This window comes from Mus pahari, chromosome 23 (assembly GCF_900095145.1).
Source record: "Mus pahari chromosome 23, PAHARI_EIJ_v1.1, whole genome shotgun sequence".
Lineage (NCBI taxonomy): Eukaryota > Metazoa > Chordata > Mammalia > Rodentia > Muridae > Mus > Mus pahari.
In genome coordinates this window covers 700,969-725,335 of record NC_034612.1, presented here as the reverse complement: position 1 = coordinate 725,335, position 24,367 = coordinate 700,969, and the positions used below count along the sequence as shown (strand labels likewise).

Sequence of the window (24,367 nt, the reverse complement as noted above, 5' to 3'; positions counted from 1 at the left end):
TAGACCTTCCAAGGGACTTTTAGAAATTGATGGATGACCCAAAAACCAGAGTGACATCCTGACAGGGCAGACAGGCAATGAGAGGATCCAGATGAAAAGCCACAACAACAACATTGTTTTAGAATATTCTTTTTAATGATTATGTGTGTCTGTGTACATGAACACATGTGTCGTAGGTGACCAGAGAGGCCAGGGGAGGGCATCAGATCCAGAAATGTAGTTACATGGGTGCTGGGAACTGAGCTGCAGCCTCAACAGGAGTGGTCTTAATCTCTCAACACCACATCGTAACATTTTTCTTAAAACAAACAAAAAAAGGAAAGATAGGAAGGAAGGAAGGAAGGAAGGAAGGAAGGAAGGAAGGAAGGAAGGAAGGAAGGAATCTAAAGTGCAGGTCATCAAACATTCAGCCCAGAGGCCAATTTCCACGGTATTTAATCGTGTATTTGTGATGGAAAAGCAATTGTTCCATCATATAAGCTATATTTTGTTTTGTTTTGGGTTTTTTGGGGGTTTTTTTTTGTTTTGTTTTGTTTTTCAAGACAGGGTTTCTCTGTGTAGTCCTGGCTGTCCTGGAACTCACTCTGTAGACCAGGCTGGCCTCGAAAGCAGAAATCCGCCTGCCTCTGCCTCCCAAGTGCTAGGATTAAAGGCATGGTCCACCACTGCCTGGCTATATTTTTTAAAAAAATATATATGTATAAAAAAAAGAGACGTCAAGGTGGAGAAGACAATTGGATCATGGAAGGAAGCACATTTCTTTCACATCCAAAGCTCACAACACAGCCCCACACACAGACAGGCGCTTTGTGCTCGGCATACCCTCCGCCTCCAGTTCCATGGGCCGCTTTTGACCGGAAGCCTGGAAACAAAGCAAGAGGAGAAGTGTTCAAGAGAAAAGCACAGCTTCTATCAAAGCTCTTCATAGTTCAGTACACTAGGGGCATTTCATGGAAATTACTAGTTGTCATGACAACCGAACCCTCCTCACACACCTCTGGAATCAAGATGCTTATCCACTCTCCCTGGCGATCTCTAACCACTAATAAATGTACAGCCATTTTATTTAAAAAAAAAAAAAAAAAGCCTTACAGTGACACAAAAGCAAGTACAAATTGGATCTTTCCCCTGTCTAGCAAAATTCCGGGTGAGGTATGATGTAAAGTAGCCAGAGCTCCCAGCTCCCATGGGGTTCCCAGGGAGCTCACACACTCTGCTGTGCCACACCAGCTGTAATCATTAAATGCATTTTTATTTAAAATGCCTCCATTTGAGATGAGTCCCTCAGGATATGATCCCACCGTAGGCTGAAGTACACCCAAATGTGGACAGCAGACAGCACCAACAGCCTTGCTTGGTTACAGTTTCCTGACACTGTCTACTTATAGCTACTTATAGTTTTCCTATTCGTAAATTCAAATGAGGAGAAAGGAGCGAGATCACTGACCAAAACAGGAGGACAGGTATAAACAGACTAGTTTACACTTACAAAGAACTTGGAAATAATAAAACTGCAATCAAGAAACTGCCACAATGAAACCATGGTAAAATAAAACTTTTACTCACTATTAACAGAAAGTTTAAAACAGAAACCATTGTAGACTACTTACCCAAGTTTTACATTTTCTGAAACTTAAATTTGTGCCTAACAGGATCTTCCTTCTTACGTTAGATTGGCAAGCCCTATCTAATGTTCCAATTCATTCAACACATCCTGCGTTATTAAATCTCCCAGGGTTGCAGGAGCATGTCAACACAAAATGGAGAAACACTGGCTCGGGCTAGAGGGCTTGCCTAAGCAGCATTAGGCCGCAGGTTCAATCCCAAGTACGGCCAGCAAGTAGAGACGATATTACTACACGATGTTATGCAAGCAAGCTGGCCTGTGGGTTCCAATCCTCCTGCCTCTGTTGAGATTCAATGCCCCGTCTCAGCCTTCTAAGAGCTGGCAGTATATGTATATGTCACCAAGCCTGCCATTAAACCTTTTCTTAAAGGTTGAGCACCTGTCTCTCCACGGAAAGTTCAGTCATCAGACTTGCTCATCGGCAACTTAATCCTAGACCACAGTGAAGCCATCAGAATTACCTGGGCGGGAGCCAGGGGGAGGGTCACCGAGTTCCTTTCCTGCAATAGGAGATCCTGAAATTTCTTCTTCATGTACTCATCCTGTGAAGAAATCAAAAGGCATATAGAGATAGGCTGCCTATGAGGAAAAGCAAGCTCCCAGAGTGACAGGGAAATGCCCAAGGCTACCTTCCTGACTGCAAACCTCATACCTTTGCAGAGGTTTCCTAATGAAGGGATGTGGCTGCTCGCCTCTGCCTTCTCGGAACAGTCGGTGCTCAATCAGCATTTGCTACCTCAAACTCAAGGGTCGTGAGCTCTTACTTAACCAAAGAACCAGACCCCAGCTATGGTGCAGAACCAGCAGCCATGCTGTGGGGAACACTAGTCAGGAGGCTAGAACATGAGGTCGACACTGTGCCACCCTGAGTCCTCACAGAACCAGACCCCCCCTCCCCCTCCCTCTCCCCCTTCCCCCCTCCCTCCCTCCCTCCCTCCCTCCCTCCCTCCCTTCCTTCCTTCCTTCCTTCCTTCCCTCCCTCCCTCCCTCCCTCCCTCCCTCCCTGACACAAATAGAGCCAATTTTGCAGGTCATCCGAACAGCTAACCCAGCAAGTGAGAAGCAAGTTGACAGACCTGCCTGCCTCTGCCTCTTCCTGGGAGCCAGAGCCTACAAGATCTCAGACCCACATCTCATGGAAGAGATGGCAGTGAACAGGACCAAACATTGTAGCTATTCTGTGCTACAGGAAGGAGAAGTGGAGCAGGGGAGCCATAAACAAGGAGAAATCTTCTCAAATGCACATAACTAGCTCCCGATTCCCTCATGGTGAAGTCCCACAGGGTTCAAGCACCAGCCCGCAGAAGCTCTGAAAGGCAGCCTGGCACTGTTCAGAGTTTTCAGAAGTATAAAACATCTAGGTGAGGCTAGAGAGAGATGCTCAGAGGCAAGAGTAGGAACTGCTCTTGCAGAAGACCTGCATCTGGTTTATAGCACCCACGTCAAGTACTCTACAGGCGCCTGTAATCCCTCAGGAGCAGGGGAATCCAAGCTCTTTGCTGGACTGCTCAGGCACTGAACTCACACATATACATGATCTCACTATGTAGCCCAGGCTGGCCTGGGATGAATCACTATGTAAACCAGGCAGTCCTTGAATCACAGAGACCTGCCTGCCTCTGCCTCTTCCTGGGTGCTGGGATTAAAGAAAGCACAACTATGGCCAGAAAAAGAAATCTTAAAAAAAAAAAAAAAAAAAAAAAGACTGCACACACCTTTATTCCCTTTAATCACAGCATCCAGGAGGCAAAGGGAGGTGAATTTTTGTGTGTCTGAAGCCATTCTCATGTACACTTTGTCAACTTGACACAAGCTAGGATCAACTTGGAAGGGGGGACTGCACCTGAGGAATTGCCTCCATCAGATTAGGTGGTGGGCTTATATGTTGGGGAACACTTCCTTGATTGATGATTGAGGCGAGAGGATGAAAACGCCCACCGTGGGTGGTGCCATTCCTAGGCTGGTGGTCCTAGGTTATATAAGGAAGCAAGCCACAGAAAGCAGACTAGTAAAGTACCATTCTTAGACAGTTTCTGCTTTAGGATATTGTCTTGTGTTCTCTCCTACCCTGACTTCCCTCAGTGAGGGGCTCTGACATGGAAGTATAAAATGAAATAAACTCTCTCCTCTTTAAGGGGTTTAGTCCTTTAGTCCTGTGTTTACCACAGTCACTGAGAAACCAAACTAGACTGCAGACAACCTCAACACCCTGCGCACTTTCTCTCCATATTTTCTACCTCTCCCATGGCGTCCAGGATAGAAGGCTTCCAACACAGAGATTTGGTGGGAGCCAGCACCTACTTCCTTGTCTTACTGGTTACTCTGAGTGGCTCACAGGGCGCCTGTCTGGATGGCACCCAGCTCATATACACATTCATGTGCACTGCTCTGCTCTGTATATCATGGGCCCAGCATGTTTCAAACCTGAACTCATTAACTGTGCTCTGAAGGGATGAATGTGTGAATAAAACCAACATGGAATGCCCCTATGAATTAGGTAAGCGCTGCAAGTCCTGTGTGCTCAGTGCTTGGTGTCTAACATTGTGCTGCTGGAGGACATGGAGTCTTGAGAGCAAAGGCCACTGGGAAGAAGTTACGCTACTGGGAGATAGCCTAGAAGGAAATTGTGGGCCTCCTCCTCTCCCTTCTTTAAAAATCTTTGTGTGTCTGCTCAGTTTGTCACTGCCAAGTGTGTGCACACTCATGTGTATATGCATGTGCATACGCGTGCGCACACACACAAACACACACACACACAAAATTAAAAATGTAACAACTCTTCCCAGGTCTCCCCAGCATGCTGTAGCATGCATGTGGAGGTCAGAGGTCAACCTTGCGTGTTGATCCTCGACTTCCATCTCGGTTTTTTTTTTTTCGGTCTTTTTTTTGGACAGGGTTTCTCTGTATAGCCCTGGCTGTCCTGGAACTCACTTTGTAGACCAGGCTGGCCTCGAACTCAGAAATCCGCCTGCCTCTGCCTCCCAAGTGCTGGGATTAAAGGCGTGTGCCACCACGCCCAGCTGACTTCCATCTCGTTTAAGAAAAGAGTCCCTTGTTGCTCACCACCACGTACAGTCAGGGGAGCCAGCACCCCCAATCTCTCAGCCCCTCATATTTGTGGGACAAACACTTTATCCACTGAGCCTCTTCCTCTGTTTTCTCACATCAATCCTGGACTGACCTCTCCCGTAAAAGTCAACAAAATGGCCCTTTTCTCTTTCTAAGTTGATTTCTCCAGGTGTGTACCCCCTAACAGAAAGCTAATAAGCACAAACGTCCTTCTTCTGGACACTGTCTGGTAGCCATTCATGGCCTGTGGCATCTACCTCTGCATCGTATTCACAAGCATCTATCTGCATCATCATATTCACAAGCATCTATCTGCATCATATTCACAAGCATCTATCTGCATCATCGTATTCACCAGCATCTATCTGCATCATATTCACAAGCATCTATCTGCATCATATTCACAAGCATCTATCTGCATCATCGTATTCACCAGCATCTATCTGCATCATCATATTCACCAGCATCTATCTGCATCATATTCACAAGCATCTATCTGCATTGTATTCACCACCATCTATCTGCATCATCATATTTACAAGCATCTATCTGCATCATCATATTTACAAGCATCTATCTGCATCATATTCACAAGCATCTATCTGCATCATCGTATTCACAAGCATCTATCTGCATCGTATTCAGAAGCAACAGGCCAACAGGAACATGAGAAAAGCATGTCAACATGAGAACAAGTAGCAAGATTTCTGTAAACCTGCGAGTCCTCTACATCCAAAACTATTACGTTACAACGTCCCTCAAAAGCAAGCAGGAAGGATTCTTCTATTTCATCAAAAGTGAAGGAGAGCCGAGCCTCAGCTTTAATTACTTGTGAATAACAATTTTTTTTTTTTTTTTTTTTTTTTGAGACAAGAAGTTCAAGCAAAATGGGCTGCACTGACTCATGCATCTTAGGCAAATACAAACCCTGTTGCTAGGCCTAACTGGCCAGCCCGTGCTTTTTGTTTCCAAAGCTAACACAGAAAGCCGACCCAGTGTGTCTGCCTCCATTCGGATCCCAGAAGCTGCCCTATTAAGGCATGTGAAGACAGCCAAAGGGAGGGCTTCTCTTTTCATTAGAGTTAAACCCCACACGCAAAGACACCTTTGTTTCCAGGCTCCTTGTCTCCAAGGCCCTTGCTGCTTTCAGATCTGTGTGTCTGTGTGGTCTAGTAAACATTAAATCATCTGACAGATTTCTTCTGGGAGGAGAATTGTGTTTCCAGGGTAAGAACCCAAACACACAGATCTGTCCCTCCCCCCCTCCTCACCCTACTCCCTTTAAAAAATATCTTATTACATTTTTCATTTATATTATGTGCGTGTATGGAATCAGACGATAACTTTCAGGAGTCGTTTCTTCCCTCCACTATGTGGAGTCTGGGAATCAAACTTGGGTCGTCAGATCTTGTGCTGGACCTGGTGAGGAGACATCCCCCTCAGGTCCAGTTGCCCTCCTTCTTTTAAGCATTTGTTGTTCTCAACCTGACCTAGTCAGACCAAAACTTAGGTGTGGAAGGTTGCAAGACAGGAAGGGGACAATCTTCCACAATCCCTTAAGGACAGCAGGGCTTTTTCAAGGTGTTCCCAGAACTGAGAACCACAGACTGAGGTGTGTGTGTGGGGGGGGGGGGAACTCCAGCCACCTAGTGACATCACCCAGCCCCACAGGAAGCAGAGGCCATAAGGAAGTTCACAGAAAAGTGTGGCCAAGGTGAAGAGTACAATCAGACATCTACAAAAGAAGCTGCAGGATGCCCTCCCTGATTAATTCCAAGCCAACGACCAATCTCCCAATTACAGATGATCTCACACTGGCAGAGGCTTTGAATGAGCCTGGCACAAAACTCTCAAAGCAACAGGGACGTGTGAACAGAGATGTCACGCACACTAAAAGGGTGCAGATGACATGCTTGCTCACTGGGAGCAAGAATGGGACCCTTTAAAATATAGCCACCTGGCTCAGGATGTGGCTGGGTTCCCTCGGGGAGACTGCCTTCCTGGACCTGCCCCAGTTTTCTTGATTAAAGGTAAAAAAATGTCTGGACTACAGCACCGTCTGATCCTCCAGGCAGAGGGCGGGTAGAAAAGGGAGACAGCTGGGAGTTGAGGAAGACAAAGCTCTCAGAGGAATTACAGCCACACTGCAATCTCAGGGCAAATGGAACCAGAACCCAGCATGAAGTGCGCCAAGAGTTACGTGGAAAGAGCTGACGCCCAAAACACACATATTCATTTACCCTCTCTCCTCCCATCTCTCCCTCCCCTCTCTCCCTTTCCCTCCGCCACATACATGAGTGTACTGATTAAAAACAATTGCACACACACTTTACCTACCACCTGATTGAAAACACTTACATAATAAACCCAACGACACAGAGTTTGTGTGCGACCCTCAGTCGCACCTCACCTAAGCAGCGTGGGGCTTCCCCTGGATCTTAGGCAAAAGGGAACTGCCTCGTACCCACCTGAAGCCATGGATGATTTAAGGCCTCCTCTGTGGTAAGCCGAGCCTTTGGGTCCACAACCAACAGTTTCTTGACAAGGTCCAGAGCTGAAGCAGCGAGAGAATTGGGGAAATCATAATTAAAATAAATAAATAAATAAATACATGCCACTTGCATCATTAAACTACGCCAGAACTACAGACCATCAGCCAGAGAAGAGAGCAGCATGGGACAAGCTGATTGAGAACCCTCCAAGCCCCTCCCTCTCTGAACACAGGAGATCATCGGGACCTTAAGAATGAGGATGTACCCCATCTCTCTCTGCTCGGACATCATAACCTTTCCTGTTCCTTTTCTTGCTCGAGGTTAAGGCAAATTTAAACTGAACTTCTACCCAGATCTGAGGTACTCACGATGGGCCAGAAACTCTTAAGCTTGATGGTGAGAGACCAGAGAGGGGCTCTTTATAAGTAAGATAAAATAAAGCCCTACCTCACAAAGGCTGGCTTGTATGCCCCATGATGCAGCAATCTCCTTCCTTAAATCCCTGATATTTAATACAGTCACCTAGGTAATATTATTATCACACACTCACGCTCTCTTGAGAGTATGGGTTTTAACACACCTTTTCTCCTGGGAGTTGCAAGGTTGCACTTTTAAATTATAAAACAGAGATAACCTTTGACATTGAGCTCTTACATTCTATTTACTCAAAGAATGTTTTGTTATTAGAAGCTGTTTTGTATACGGAGAGCAGGCCCTTGACTCTGTTATACAAAACCTCACACAAAACCTTTAACGGCAGGGCTACTGACCACTTATTTACAAATAAAGAAAACGGAGACTCAAAAACACTGAGTAACTCGCCCAAGGGCACACAACTGAAAAGTGGCAGACCGAGGACTTAACACTCAGACTCTGAAGCCCAGGCTCTTATTAATCATGCCCCCTTCCTGTCAAATGGTGCAAAGCAACAGAATGATCAGATGGGAGAAAAACAGCTGTCTGAGGAGAAACTCCCACCAACAGGACACCCACGCGTCAGTCAACCACGCCTCTGTGACCGACCCTTTCGTATCCGTACCCTTCTCTGAGACATCTGTCCAGACTTCAGGAATAAAGTTGTACTTTCCACTGGTGATCTGATCCTTCAGGGATACTTGGGTCTTATGCTCAGAGAAAGGTGGATACCCACTGAGGCTTAATGTTGGTAGAGAAAGAAAGGGAAAAAGTCAAGTGGCATTCTCGGTGGCACTGGATACACAGGCTTCTTCTCAGCATTGAGAAAAATCAGCTTTTCTTAAGTCAACCATCAAAAAGAAATGACCCGAGTCTAACGGAACCTCTCTACCCGGACAGAGAGACAGTTCCGTCAGACCTCATCCAACCAGACCGTGAAGCCATGAAAATGTCTCCTACCAGATGAAAAGAATAACTCCTAAGCTCCAGCAGTCCACAGCACGGTTGTACCCAGTAGTCCCGTTGGAGACAAGGACCTCAGGAGCCAGGTAAGTGGGCGTACCGCATAAAGTTCTCATCAGGGAGGTCTCCCCTAAGATCTTGGACTGCCCAAAATCAGTGATCTAAAATTACAAATGAAACAAATGAAATCCAAACATTATCTTAGCCCATCATCCCAAGAGACACAGAAACTGGATTTATCTGTCATTCAGACACCCGCCATTAACCCTAAATGCACAATTTCACGTCTTTGCAACGTATTAAATTTTGCTTAAAACAAAATCCCAGGAACCTGAGAAACAATTTACCTATGATCATTATAACCTGAAAAAGACTGTATGACCCATGCCACAAACACATTAGGACACTAGTATTGATGCATCCAGGACTCTTAAATTTCACAACACTATGGAACATCTGGAGAGCTTGGGGGAAAAGAAATGCACCTGTTGTCACCCTCAAGTTTTATGTTTTGGGGTCTTCTTGTGGTTTTTTTGTCTTGGGACTGTAACAGGAGATTCTAAAGTGAAGCTAGACTCAGGTAGAAAGACGGACTCCATGACTCAATGGTCTATTAAGACTCTCTTCCTTCCCTCTGAACACAGAAGTGGCTTGTATGCTCTGGAGTTAAGTCACTGCCCATTAGATAGGTGGAACACTGGGCTGCCTCAACAATAACTGGTACGATTGGGAAGTGAGATTCTCAACCATTTGATATTCCTATTTGTTTTTAATATAAGAAACTGAAAGTGGCCACAGAGAGGTAGGTTAAGCCTTGTCACCTTGATAAGACAATCCTCTTCCTGAGACGATAAAAGAACATTCTCCGGCTTTAAGTCCCGGTGTATGATCCCGTTCTCATGAAGGTACTGTACAAAAACAGGCAGGACTGTTGGTTTATACGCACACACATAAGGAGACACAGTTACAACAGCTAACTCTTAGCTCGGGCAATATTAAGCTATATGGTGCACCAGCATCCTCAAAGTCAGAGCTGGACCAGGCCCGAGCACTTAGAAATGTATGTTACAAAATAAACCTTTAAAACACATAAAAATGAAAAGAGCGACTTAGAATGGTGAAGCTTGTGTTTCACAATGACAGAAAACAAAAATCCCCTCACAGACAGGCAGGGTGTCTGTTTCAATAAACATTTAAATAAATGATAACATATCTTAGGAATTCCATCAAAATTATACATTTTGTTGTTCAATCCCTAAGAATATTTTAAAGGTACTAGCCACCAAACCTGAAAACCTCCAGTCACAAAGAGCCCACAATGAAAGAAAACAGACTTCTCCAGGCTGTCATCTAACACACACACACACACACACTCACACACTCTTACACACTTTCTCACACATATACACACTCTCAAATACACACACACACTCTCACATACACACTCTCACAAACATACACACTCTCACATACTCATATACTTTCATACATACTCTCTCACACACTCAGATACACTCACACTCTTTCATACACACTCTCTCTCACATACACTCTCACACATACTCACACACAAAGCAGAGAAACTCTGAAAGCTGAAGCTATGGAACTTGCCTAGCATGAACTATATGCTCAACCCCCAATGCTATAAACATCAAAAATCACCAAAAACTAAACTACTAATCTATCATTAGGTACAAAGACCAGAGTGTGTATGAAAGAGTGTGAGTGTATCTGAGTGTGTGAGAGAGTATGTATGAAAGTATATGAGTATGTGAGAGTGTGTGTATGTTTGTGAGAGTGTGTATGTGAGAGTGTGTGTGTGTACTTTAAAATTCTCTTGTTGGAAATAGAATGAAAAATGAAAACAGACAAAATATCAATTCTTTAGGAATAAAAAATATCCTACATCTATAGATCTGTGTGCAATTCATTGTTGTTAGTCAGTATACAAGGAAATAATAAATTGATGTTATCAAAATCCTGTGCACCTGAAAGCCATCATTAAAAGTGAATTGTGAGGGCTGGAGAGATGGACCAGAGGTTAAGAGCACTGGCTACCCTTCCAGAGGTTCTGAGTTCAATTCCCAGCAACCACATTGGTGGCTCACAACCATCTATAATAAGATCTGATGCCCTCTTCAGGTGTAGCTGAAGACAGCTACAGTGTGCTCATATAAATAAAGTAAATAAGTAAAATCTTTTTTTTTTTTTTTTTTTTTTTTTTAAAGTGAACTGTGAAGCCAAGCAAGGTGGTGCATGCCTGTCCTCTAAGCACTTGGGAGGTGAAAGCAGGAAGACCAAAGCTCAAAGCCAAGTTGACTACAGAGTGAAGTTGGGGTCAGCCTATGCTATATGAGACTCTATATCAAAAGAAGCTTACAAAGAGCTATGGGCAATCACCAGGGATTCAGGCAATGTGGAGTGTGTATGTGAATGTTTGAGTAATGTTTGAGTATGTGTTGTGTATGTGTATGTATAAAGTGTGTGTACTGTGTGTATGTGTCTGTGTGTATGAGAGTGTGTATGAGAGTGTGTGAGCATGTGAGTGTGGTGTGACTGTGTATATGTGTGTAATAGTGTGTTGTGAATGCAGAGTGTGTGGTATGTGTGTGAATGTGCTGTGTGTATGAATGTAGTGTGTGGTGTGTGTATCTGTGTGTGAGAGTGTGTTCTGAGTCTGTGTGGATATGTGTTTAAGTGCTGTGAGTGTATGTGAATGTGAACATGTGTGTAAGAGTGTATGCGGTGGTGGCAGGGTGTGCGAGTACTCTGTATGTGTGTGGGGTGTGTGTGTGTATACACATCTATACATAGGGCTGTGGGTTTCATCCCCAGGACTGTGAAAAGAAAAGAAAGGTGGGGAGGGGTTGTGACAGGAGTCTAGGATCAAGGGAAAGTACTGAATCCTCACTATTCTTGTGGAACACATTACTGGACTATGGAAGAACACATATTAATACCCCTCAATCATCCCAACTGGTCAGCCATGCTTCCACTCTCACCTTTACACTCTGCACACCAAGTCAATGCCACAAGGATCCAATAGGTGCAAAATCAATGCCCCTCCAGAAAGACCCCAGACAGGATAGGATTTTTATCTTTTTTTTTTTTTGCCTAGAACAGAGCAGCAAACACCCAGAACCTCAGTCCCTTGGCCCTTGCTTGCCACGAGAGGACGTCTCTTACCTGCACAGCTAAAAGCATCTGGTAGAAGTACAGCTTGCAGGTGGCTTCTTTCAGGCGTTTGTTCCCCACCACCCGGTCAAACAGTTCTCCTCCTTCCATCCTGAAACACAAACAGAGCAGGACCTTTACCCCTGGATGCACAGCACCAACGAAATAAACTCATGCTGTCCAGAAAAATAAGGATGGGAGAGGCGGGGCGGGGCGAGCGGATGAGTACTTGTCTCACGTCAGAGACCCTGGCCTGCACCTCCAACACTAAAACGTGGCTCCTGTCTGGCTCAGTCTTGACATCACTTTTAAAATGAGCTTGGCTGGACACCTTTAACCCCGGCACTCAGGCAGAGCTCAAGGCCCCCAGGCCAGCCAGGGATACCAGAGGCCTTCTCAAAATAAATAAATATTCCAGGCGGTGGTGAGGCAGGTCTTTGATCCCGGCTCTTGGGAGGCAGAGGCAGGCAGATCTCTGCATTAGGATGGTTCAGCCTGGTCTACAGAGTGAGTTCCAGCTCAGCCAGGTTACAAAGAGAAACCCTGTCTCCGAAAAACAAAAATAAACTCATAATAAATAAATACATACGTCATCTTCTTTTTTGTTATTTTTTTTTAAAAGATTTATTTACTTTATCTCTATGAGTACACTGTAGCTGTCTTCAGACACACCAGAAGAGGGTGTCAGATCACATTAAATTTAATATTTGACTTTTTTTTCTTGAGACAGTCCTGGGACTCACTCTGTAGTCCAGGTTGGCTTCGAACTCAGACATTCGCCTGCCTCTGCCTCCTGCATACTGGGATTAAAAGGGCACGCCACCACCTCCTGGCTAATCTGCATTCAATTCTTTACTGGCTTATAAGTCTTACACGGAAACATGAGTTTAAATGTTACTACTTACAGTTCCAGAACAATGTAATAATCTTCCACATCAAAAACATCTTTAATCTTGATGATGCACGGCTATGAGAGAGAAGAAAGGAGAAATGAGAAATTCCAGAAAAGGAACCTCAGACACAGAACCCGAGGCATCAGGAGGGTGGAGAGCAGGCACTGGATCCTTGTCTGGGGATGCCGTTGAGTCGAGCACAGGAGACGGTAGAATGGAAGGTGGCTGATGCCTCACTGAGAACTCACACAAGAAATACACCATCATACAGAGTCAGAAAGGAGTCATTCATGTCTGTATAGAAGCCCGCCTAGGCATGACAGCCGGTTTCCCCAGACTTCCTCCTCATTGTTAAAACAGGAACCAGACAAGAAACATGGAAAGCAGCAAGAGCTGGGTGCTCAGGGTGGGAGTGGGGTATTTTCTCAGCAGGCCTGCAATCCGAAATTCAGTCCCAGCACAAGGAGCCCTTTTTCTCAAGAGGACACAAGATCGGAGACCCATGAAGCCGTTTTATAATCCCAGCACTTGGGAGGGCAAGGAAAAGCAAAAATTCAAGGCCAGCCTCAGCTATAAAGCAAGTTCAAGGCTAGCCCGAACAACAAGAGACCCTGTCTCAATAACAAAGAAGGCTAGGGAGGAAGCCCAATTATACTCCCAGATACCCGATTCCTGTGGCTCCAGCACTGGGACCATAGAGAATGGAACCTGTATGATAAGATCCTCTCATAGTATAAGACCTTGACTCATGATTGATAGTTTATTATCTGTGCAACAGACCCAGCACTGTGGGCAGGTTAGAACACCCTTAGATTCTCTAGAATGCAGATGTCTTAGCATTACGATTTTCTTTCTTTCTTTCTTTCTTTCTTTCTTTCTTTTTCTTTCTTTCTTTCTTTTCTTTCTTTCTTTTCTTTTTTTTTTTTTTTTGGTATTTCGAGACAGGGTTTCTCTGTATAGCCCTGGCTGTCCTGGAACTCACTCTGTAGACCAGGCTGGCCTTAAAAATACGCCTGCCTCTGCCTCCCGAGTGCTGGGATTAAAGAGGCATGTGCCACCACGCCCGGCTACGATTTTCTACTTAGAAAGCAGACTTGTGTTTAAAGCTGACGGCCAAACTCAGAGGCAGGTAAGAAACAGATCTCAGAGTATCTATCAGGACTACAGAAGCCAGCACGGAGGACTGATCACGGGAGACTCAAAGAGAGAGCCTATAATTCTTTCAGGTTTTTAATTGTAAGAGGTGAGACTCATCGCTGCGTTCTTCATGGTTCCCTGTAACTGTCCCTTTGTATGCCCGTCTTCCTCCGTCCGCGAGCACCCACAGCTTCCCAACATGGACTTGGAAACACTGCCAAGTGCTGTTCCATCTTAATAAGTCTCGAAATAACCAATAAAACATTTAGGGGGATGGTACATAATTGGAATGTATGCAGTGTTCTTTGTCTAATTACGTGTGTCTGTCTGTATCTGTACAAGCCATGGAGCATGTGTGGAGGTCAGAGAACTTGTGGGAATTGGTTCTCTCCTTCCTCCATGTGAGACTTAGGAATCAAACTCAGATGGCCAGGCTTCACAGCAAGATCTTTCACCCCCGGAGTCATTCTGCCAACAGAGAATGTGTTGTTAAAAAAAAAAAAATGGGCATAGCGGGCTGCAGCAGGAAGATTGCTTGAGCCAGGAATCAGGGCCTAGCCTGGCCAATTCAGCCAGTTCCTGTCGAAAAGAAGAAAAACAAACTCCACTCAAGAGGCGGAGACAGAAGGATCACGTGTGTCCAGTATTCCCAGACTGGCCAGGGTAACAAGGCAGGGCTGTCTCCTAACAACAAAAAAAGAAAGCAAAAGAAGAAGGGGGGTTGGGGAGGGGGTGAAAAAGAAAACGGAAGTAAAGAGACCGGGGAAGGAAAGGAGGGGAAAGAGAAGAAGCTGCTACTCGTGAAGTTCAGGACAGGCAAGCAGAAAGGCTGGAGGCTGGAGTGTAGAGAGGTAGAAGATCCACTGAGCTGTAAACAGGCTGTGGAGACATTGTATCAAACACAGAAATCTAGAGTAAATAAACCTGGCTCTTGGAGGGAAGTGAGGAGGTGGAAGAGAGAAAAGAAATTCTGACTGGAGGTTAAAAGAGAGAAGAGGAAATGCTTAGTTACTCGGGCAAGATGTAACTTGAGCACCTACTAAGCGTGCATTATGGGTTCTCATAAACTAATGAAGAGACTGAGAGAACCAGGAAAGAGAAACCGGTATCAGACCCGTGTGCTACAGCCCTGTGACTTCCACACATACAAAGCCATCCTTACAAAATAGGTGAGGACCACTTATATCCAAAGAGGCTCCTCCCGCCTACGAATCAGGTGCAACAATGGGATTCTTATCTGTCAGACACCATGGGTTTAACTGGATTACTCCAAATAAAAGGTCTTTAAAAGGACCCAGTTTCAGATATAATTAACTTCACAAGACTTTCATTTCTTTTGCAAATATTACTAACCTTTATATGTTTTTTCTCAAGATCTCAATAAAAATACTGAGTATTAAATCATGAAGTCATGAAGTCTTTTACACAGGATTTTATTCTTAAAACTTTGAAGTAAAACTGGTCCAAAGTGAATAAGAACCAGGTCCATGTATGTTCTCACAAACACACAAAGGAGCTCAAATGAGCATCCTAGAGCGACACTTTGTATTCTTCCCATATTTTGAGACAAATTACTACAAGTGACAATGATACTTACATGATTTAGTTTCTTCAAAATTTCTATTTCAGTTTCCACACTGGGAGCTGTGTCCTTAAATAAAAAGGATAGCATCAGATTACACCAGTAATAGTAGTCATAATGGCCAGTATTTTACAAATATAGTTAAACTTTAGGATGGCTGAGTTACAAACCAGGCTCTGCTCATACAGCAGATGCTAGACTACGTATTTATGATTTATGATTTATGTAAAATAGACTTCAGCTAAGAAACCCAGATTTTAAATTTTTTTAAGATTTATTTATTTATGTATTTATTTATTGTCTGTGCGCTTTTGCTATCCTCAGACACACCAGAAAAGGACATTGGATTCCCATTACAGATGGTTGTGAGGCACCATGTGGTTGCTGGGAATTGAACTCATAACCTTTGGGAGAGCAGTCAGTGCTCTTAACCGCTGAGCCATCTCTCCAGCCCTAAAATCTTTTTAAAATTTTTTTTCACTTTATTTTATGTACACTGATTGGTGTTTCAGCTGCATGTGTGCCTGTGTGAGTGTCCAGTACCCTGGAACTAGGGCTACACACTGCTGTAAGCCACCATGGTAGCCTAAGAATTGAGCACGGGTCATCTAGAGGACCAGCAAGTGTTCTTAACCACTGAACCATCTCTCCATCTCCCAATCCCAGATTAAAAATGTTTAAATCCAGACCTTTTCTTTCCACTCTCACAGTCATTACTACATTGCAGGGGCAGGGGTGGGGGTGAGAAGGTTCTGTCAATAGAGAGGTCATACAGGGTCCAATGAATGGAAGAGAACAATTAAGAAAAAAAGATTGGTTTGGGGGCTGGAGAAATGGCTCAGCGGTTAAGAATACTGACTGCTCTTCTGAAGGTCCTGAGTTCAAATCTCAGCAACCACATGGTAGCTCACAACCATCTGTAATGAGATCTGACACCTTCCTCTGGTGTGTCTGAAGACAGCTATAGTGTAGTTACATATAATAATAAATAAATCTTTTTAAAAAAGAGAGAGAGAGAGAGAGAGAGAGAGAGAACACAGTAAAAAATAAAAAATAAACACATTTAAAAAAAGAAAAGAAAAGATTGGTTTTAGTTTTCGACAACCTAGGAGATATCCTTTTCTCCCCTAAACGGGAAGCAAATCCAGAATTTTGAGGTCAAAGATCTGTAACAAATTGAACACAGACCGGAAATTCCTCCTGCCATGTAAGAATAGAATTATCTTGGGAAAAACAATTTGAAGAATGTTAAAGCCAGAAACAGCTGGCTGGAGAGGAAGACATGCCTGGGCGCTGCTTTCACGTTACTTTGTCGGGTTATATGTGGGAAAAAAAATACGGTTGGCCACTTCACTCATTCAGTCAACGTGGATTACAGAAAAAGTGACTAAATAGCTGCTGCATAAAAACAATTTACATTCTAAAAACCTGCAACTGAGAATTAAAAATGTCATCTCGGTGGAAGAGTACTGGTCTGGTATTCCTGAGTCCCTGGGTTTTATAAATATGTGCTTCTAAAGCCGGGTGTGGTGGCGCACGCCTTTAATCCCAGCACTCAGGAGGCAGAGGCAGGCGGATTTCTGAGTTTGAGGCCAGCCTGGTCTACAAAGTGAGTTCCAGGACAGCCAGGGCTATACAGAGAAACCCTGCCTCGAAAAAAAAAATGTGTTTCTAGGAGCTGGAGAAATGGCTCAGCAGTTAAGGGTACTGACTGCTCTTCCAGAGGTCCTGAGTTCAATTCTTATCAACCACATAGTGGCTCACAACCATCTGGAATAGGACCCAATGCCCTCTTCTGGTGTGTCTGAAGACCCTGACAGTGTACTCACATACATGAAATAAATCTTAAAATAAAAACAAAAACAAAGTTTTAAAAATGTGTTTCTATAACTAACTCCTAGCCATTGTTACAACACCCAAAAGAGCAAAGAATTTGAAGTTAACTCAACAACCAAGCAAAGAATTATCTGCATAAATTATGATGAAGTTTGGGGCATTCCTTCCCAGTGATGTCTTTGAGAATCTGTTTAAATCTGTCTGATATTATCTAGAACATTTGTAGTGGTCACCTCAGAACTGGATCATATCAGACCAAGTCCCTCAAATGCAACTGACTGTTTAGAGAACACACAAGACCTTATGGAGCAAATAGGGTCAGCAGGACGTAGAGAAAGAGATTGCTCTTCTCCTTATTTACTATTTTCAAATTCCAATTTGCAGTCAGGGGAACTGTGCCATCAAACTGAGAGAAAATAAATGGTGCCATCTCCCTCAGGAGTGGTAGCACATGCCTGCAATCCTAGAATCCCAGAGGACGCCTTTCAGGATAGTATGGGCTATGTGAGTCATAATCTCAAAAAAACAAAAAAACAAAAAAAAAAAGCTTTGAAGTAAAAAGTAACCACCATAATTTGTAGAATGAGTCAAAATGCTACATTGTAGATACTGAGCACTTTACACTTTGTAACAAATGCTTTCAAAAGAAATATTGAGCATAGCACTTAAAATCAGGATTAAACCCAGCTTTCCTGAGATTATTTTTCCTTCTCACTAGACCCTTTAACTCTCAACAAGTTTCATTTCTGCTACAATGTCCCAAGCATTACTCCACTCAGTGCTTAGAAGGACTGACTGCAGGTAAACTGTGATAAAGCCCATGGGCCACTAGGAGCAGTTTCTGTGAGGTGGGCATGTTGTGAAAGGAAAGGCGAGCTAAATTCACCTATCTGTAAACACCACAGGGTCTCCACCAAGATGAGAGAGGCTGAAGGCAGTTGTGAGGCTGCACTGGCCATTAGACCCCCTTCTCCCCCATCCCTTCATAGCAACTTTAAAATAAGAAAAAAAAAAGGCCTGTTACTAAGCACAGGGTTACATACAACCAATTATTTCTAGAACTAAATTATAAACACGTTTCTAGATTAAATAAAAGACACTTAAAAAGTGTTCAATGCATTTGACAGTCAAAGATTGCTACGTCTAAGCCACCCAAGCTTCTGGAGGCTAAGACGTGCTCCAGAGTCACTGAAAGAAGTGTGAGAGCCGGCAGCTACTGACACAGGTACTTACGGCTTCTCTTGAGTCAAGAGCAAACCTCCGCTTGCTGATGATCTTTATGGCCACTTTCTGACATGTCTTCCTCTCAAAAGCCATCTTTACCTCCCCACAAGCACCACTAAGGGGAAATACACAGACAGTGACTTTTCAGGATGACTTTCATCATGAAACACACCACGTCCAACTTTGCCTTGACAGGAAGAAATTAAAGAAGGAGCAGAGGAGGCTGTTCAGGTACTTGTCATGCAAATGCAGAATCTGACTTCAAACACCCAGAACCCATGTAAACCAGGCAAAAAAAAAAAAAAAAAAAAAAAAAAAAAAAACTCCAGAAGCTTGTAGGACAGCCTGCCACACATGCACAGCAGAAACCAGAGACCCAGTCTCGAGGCAGAAAGGTGAGACCAACACCCAAGGCTGTCTTCTGACCTCCGCACAAATTCTGTGGCACACGAGTTATGCACTTACAACACACACACACACACACACGAGAAATTAAATATTGTCCATGTAACATTTTGTCCTCATTGTCTCTATGCTCAAAGGGCACACTGAAACCTCACCAGAGTACACTGTTAAGAGCACACGGAGATGTAGAGCATCCAGCAGCACTGAGCTTGGAGTGACTTCAGTCTAATCAGAGCCCTTCATTGTGAAATTCCCAGAAAAACACTAAGAAAAAAAGAAAATTTACTTTCTCTAGGGGGGGCAGAGAAATAGCAATAGAAGAGTCTTGCATGCGGGAGTAACACATAACTGTAATTCAAGAACTGAGAAGGCGGAGACAGAAGGAGAGCATCAAACCAAAGCCTAGGCCGGCCATCCAGGCCTGAATTAAAAGAAGAAAACACAACCAGGTGGTGGTGGCGCACGCTTTTAATCCCAGCTCTCGGGAGGCGGGGGCAGGAGGTTCTCTGAATTCAAGGCCAGCCCTGTCTACAGAGTTAGTTCCAGGACAGCCAGGGCTACACAGAGAAACAAAAACAAACAAACAAACAAAAGATAAAAACCAAAACAATTAATTACCAACAAATAATTCGCATACATAGTTGGAAGCATGAATTTCACCTTATACCACATCCGAAAGCGCTACATAATTACTCATCGTGTAGGAGCACTTCTTTCAAAGATTTCTGACTCACTGTGGACCACCAATGGCAGAGGATGTTATGCAGACCACTCTTAGAACAGTAAACCTGTGCAGCAAAATTAAGGTTCATCCTAGCAATGACCACTGCAGTACATGACCTGTCTGTAGTGAGCTATGATCACCGCCGATTTTGAGTGAGTATAGAAAAGGCTTCACATCTTTCTTATTGTGTTGAGTACAGGTTAACATTAAATGAGCCATGATAATGATTTTCAAGTGTAGGATTGCGCCTTAGTCAGTATATAGCCAACGCTCTGCAACTGCTACCACCTGGTTCCAATTAGGGAAACACCACTATACCTTTGCCCCTAGCGATCACTAAATGGCTTTCTTAAAAAATATCTGATGTTTCATATCCATGAAATCACACTTCTTTCGCTTAGTTTAATGCTTTCAAAGCTCATCCATGGTATAACAACAACCAGTATGTCTTCATTACTTATCTGAGACTGGATCTTGACATGTTTGTTTGCACTTAACTTCTCTAGGAGCTGGAACATGCCGTTACAACCTCTCCCCAACTATCCCCTCACCCCTCGCTTTTGAGACAAAAACCTTAGGAAGCTCAGGCTGACCTTAAATAACTATTGAGCCAAGGATAATATTAAACCCCTGATCTTCCTGCTACATTGTTTTAAGTTGTTGAATTCCAAGTATGCCTCCACCTTGCCCAGCTCTTTTTTCTGTTAGGAATTGAACTAAATATATTTTACACTAAATTGCATGCCTACCTCAGAAGGGCAGAGGCTGACAAGATATAGCCCAGCATGTAGAAATGATTGCCCCATAATCTGGATAGCTTTTTTTTTTTTTCTTTTTCTTTTTTTGGCCAACTTGGCTTAACAGAGAAGATCACCTGCCAGAAGGGAATCTCACTTTTAAAAAAATACCTCCATCATAGCGTCTGGTAAACAAGTCTGTAGGGCATTTTCTTGATTAATTTGGGACGGCCCAGCCCAGTCTGTGCAAGCCATGGGCACTGAGACAGTAAGCAGCGGTGCTCCTCCATGGTTGCTGGGCTCCAGCTCCTGAATTGGCTTCCCTCAGGGGTGGTGATCACAACATAAAAGCCAAATATACACTTCACTCTCCAAGTTGCTTTTGGTCGGTGTTTATCACAGCAATAGGAAGCAAAGTAGTTCAGACCTCGTACCAGGAGTGGACTGTCGTGATTACTCTATCAGAGGGCTTGTGAGATGGCTCAGCGGGTAAGAGCACCCGAGTGCTCTTCCAAAGGTCCAGAGTTCAAATCCCAGCAACCACATGGGGGCTCACAACCATCCTTAACAAGATCTGACTCCCTCTTCTGGAGTGTCTGAAGACAGCTACAGTGTACTTACATATAATAAATGAATAAGCCGGGCGTGGTGGCGCACGCCTTTAATCCCAGCTCTCGGGAGGTAGAGGCAGGATCTCTGAGTTCGAGGCCAGCCTGGTCTACAGAGTGAGTTCCAGGACAGCTAGGGCTACACAGAGAAACCCTGTCTTGAAAAACCAAAAATAAANAAAAAAAAAAAAAAAAAAAAAAAAAAAAAAAAAAAAAAAAAAAGGACTCTATCAGAGTCATTTGTGTGATATTTTCAATTAAGATTCTGTAAGGGGGTCTGGAGAGATGGCTCAGAGGTTAAGAGCACTGACTGTTCTTCCAGAGGACCTGAGTTCAAATCCCAGCAACCACACAGTGGCTTACAACCATCTGTAATACGATCTGGTGCCCTCTTCTGGCCTGCAAGCACACATGCAGACAAAATGCTTTATACATAATAAATAAATAAATCTTAAAAAAAAGAAATCTGTGAAAGTGAGGTTAGGTAAAGTGATTCATACCTTTAATCCCAGGTCTTGGGAGGCTGGGACAGGCAGATCTCTGTGAGTTCAAAGCCATCCTGCTCTACAGAGTGGGTTACAGGACAGCAAGAGATAAACAGAGAAACCATGTCTCAAAAAAAAAAAAAAAAAGTGTGAAATGAAACCTTTTGTGCACTAAGATAATCAGTGCTAGTTAGCTGGGGCTTAAAAATCTGCTCTAATTAATAAGCGTCCAACATCATCAACGTGAGGTCTTCCGGGTCAGCACACAAAAGCTGTGGGCCAGAAAGAGTCCAATGCTGCATTTCAAGCTGAAACATAAATTATAAAGATCCTCCCACAAGATACTGGTTTTGAAAGCATGAAGGGATCGTGGACAGCAGCTGAGGCTTGGCACCGTGTGGCAGGGTTGCCGCATCCCTGAAGAGAAGCCAGGTCACTAACGAAGATGCAGACTCAGCTGCAGGTAGAGACCCCATAATATAGATGTCCAGACTGTGGGATGACCACAGAGGGCAGCAGCAGGGGTGAAGGGGGAGCCAGCCTGTGACTCCAAGACAAGCTATGTGTGCTACAGAGGGCGGGGGTAGGGGTGGAAAGCTGCTGTTGGCTTCTAAGTCCAAAAGATCAGGAGTGGGACCCAGACTTTGGACACTGAACACTTGGACACTGTCCAAATTTGTTTTTGCTGTGATCTGATTGTAACCCTAGTTCTTTCTTAAAGTAATAAAACTTTTCCTTAGAAATAGGAACCCACAGTTAAGACACTTTGATTATTTTTGAGAATTTGAACTTTTAAATTGCTGAGGTTTTTTTTCTTTTTCATTTTATGTGTATTTTTTATGTGCTTTTCCTGCCTATGTCTGTACATCAATGTGTGCAGTATCCCAGAGACTACAAGGTACCAGATCTCCTGGAAGAGAGTTATAGGCAGTTAGGAGCCATCATGCAGATACCGGTTATCAAACTTGGGTCCTCTTAAAGAGCAACCAGTGTTCTTACTTGCTAACTCACTTTTTTAAAAGACTGTGGAACTTGGGAAAAAAAAAAAAGGACTGTGCTTCATCTTGTGACACTAATTTTTGTTTTTGTTGCTGCTGTTGTTATTTTGTGGGTTTGTTTGGTTTGGCTTTTCTTTTGAGACAGGATCTCTCTGCATAGTCCTAGCTGTCCTGGAACTCACTATGTAGACCAGGCTGGCCTAGAATCCACAAAGAGCCACTTGCCTCTGCCTCCCGAGTACTGGGATTAAAGGCTTGCTGTACCACCCCCCGCCCGGGACATCTAGGAGACAAGGAAGGAAGGAAAGGTTATAATAGTGATATATTTGTATGTCAAGGTGATGAGGAATCAATTATACTGGTTCGTATTTTTTGTTCGTTTGGTTTGGGTTTTGTTTTGTTTTTGTCAACTTGACACAAGCTAGAATCATCTGAGAAGACAGAACCACAATAGATTTAAAAAAAAAAAAATGCCTCCATCAGATTGGTTTTTACACAAGTCTGCGGGGCATTCTCTTGATTAGTGTTGATGCAGGTGGTCCTGGGTTATAGACAGAAGCAGGCTGAGCGAGCCATTGCGAAGCACACTAGAAAACAGCACTCCCCCACGGTCTCTGCTTCAGCTTCTGCCTCTAAGTTCCTGCCCTGCTGGATTTCCTGCCCTGGCTTCACTCAGGGACAGACAGAGATAAGGATGTCCAAGCCAGATAAACCTTTTCCTCTCCAGGCTGGTTCCGACTGTAATGCTTGTCACAGCAACAGAAAGCAAGTTAGGACAATAAACATTCCTCATGAGCTAAAGTCAATCTCTGCAATCTACAGTAGAAGGAGAAAACTCCTGAAGCCTTTCCTCTGAACTCCAAGTGCACACCGGTATACACATCACACACATACATCTCACACTTACACATATACACACACTCTTCATACACACAGTACATACAATCACACAGTCTTCATAAACACAGCACATATAATCATACACAGAAGAGAGATGTAATTAAATAAATTTTAATTAACAAGAAATACACTGGATATGGTAGCCAATGCCTGTAGCCCTCAGGAGGTAAAACAGAAGCCCCTGAGTTTGAGGTCAGCATGGGCTATGCTGTGAGTTCATGTCAGTCTAAGCTATGGAGTCCTGTCTCAAAAAAAAAAAAACAAAAAACAAAAAACAAAAAAACAAAAAAAACAAAAAAAACTTAATTAATTAGGGATGAGGCTCAGTAGTCTAGCACTTTACCAACCATGCAGAGAACCCTGGATTTGAACACTAAGCATGACTAAGCACTAGACAAACAAAGCAAGGCAAGCACTTACCATTACTCAGCACCCAACGGCCTCTACCATCCTATCAAGCGTGATGACTGAATTCAATCCACATAGGAGAGACCTGACCATGCACATTGTTCTCTGGCCTCCACATACTCACTGAAGCGTGAGTGCGCCCACGCACATACAGACACACAGTGAATCATAGGGTCATTAAAAGCTGCTTTTCAAAAGTCATCACTAAGGCTCGAGGAAATAAAAAAGTCATCACTAGTTAGGCAGGGTGAGGCAGGCTTGGAATCCCATCTGGGGAGATAGAGGCAAGAGTATCAGGCATTCAGGAACGTCCTCGATTGCACAGTGAGGTTGAGTCCGGCGTAAGCTACATGAGAACAAACCAGCCAGGCACTTGGGAGGCAGAAGCAGGAGAATCTCTGTGAGATCTAGGCCAGTCAGGGCAACAAAATAAAACCCTATGTTGAAAATTACTTAGTTTATTAAAATAAAATAGAGCTGGGAAGATTATCTCTGCCTTTAAAATGTCTGCTACGGGCTGGAGAGATGGCTCAGTGGTTAAGAGCAGAGGTCCTGAGTTCAATTCCCAGCAACCACATAGTGGCTCACCTGTAATGGAATCCAATGCCCTCTTCTGGAGTGTGCCTGAAGACAGCTACAGTGTACGAATATAAATAAAAATAAATCTTAAAAAAAAGAAATCTGTGAAAGT

The 24,367-nt window shown here is 43.8% G+C and overlaps 1 protein-coding gene across 3 annotated transcripts in view; it reads right to left on the bottom strand.

Moving 5' to 3' along the window:
• Positions 1 to 538: 538 nt before the first annotated feature.
• Positions 539 to 24,367, bottom strand: part of Chek2 (checkpoint kinase 2) — a 33,974-nt gene continuing 10,145 nt past the window's right edge. Inside the window, exons 6-15 of one of the 3 annotated variants that reach the window (XM_021186804.1) lie at positions 18,421 to 18,526; positions 15,367 to 15,420; positions 12,645 to 12,706; positions 11,752 to 11,851; positions 9,387 to 9,473; positions 8,563 to 8,726; positions 8,228 to 8,343; positions 7,165 to 7,250; positions 2,089 to 2,169; positions 539 to 862 (exon numbers count right to left, since the gene is read on the bottom strand). In XM_021186804.1, coding sequence (XP_021042463.1) covers positions 776 to 862; positions 2,089 to 2,169; positions 7,165 to 7,250; positions 8,228 to 8,343; positions 8,563 to 8,726; positions 9,387 to 9,473; positions 11,752 to 11,851; positions 12,645 to 12,706; positions 15,367 to 15,420; positions 18,421 to 18,526 — 943 coding nt within the window. In that variant the 3' untranslated portion in view covers positions 539 to 775. The remainder of the gene's footprint in view (positions 863 to 2,088; positions 2,170 to 7,164; positions 7,251 to 8,227; positions 8,344 to 8,562; positions 8,727 to 9,386; positions 9,474 to 11,751; positions 11,852 to 12,644; positions 12,707 to 15,366; positions 15,421 to 18,420; positions 18,527 to 24,367) is intronic. The other 2 variants (XM_029533658.1, XM_029533659.1) reach the window with 2 other exon arrangements.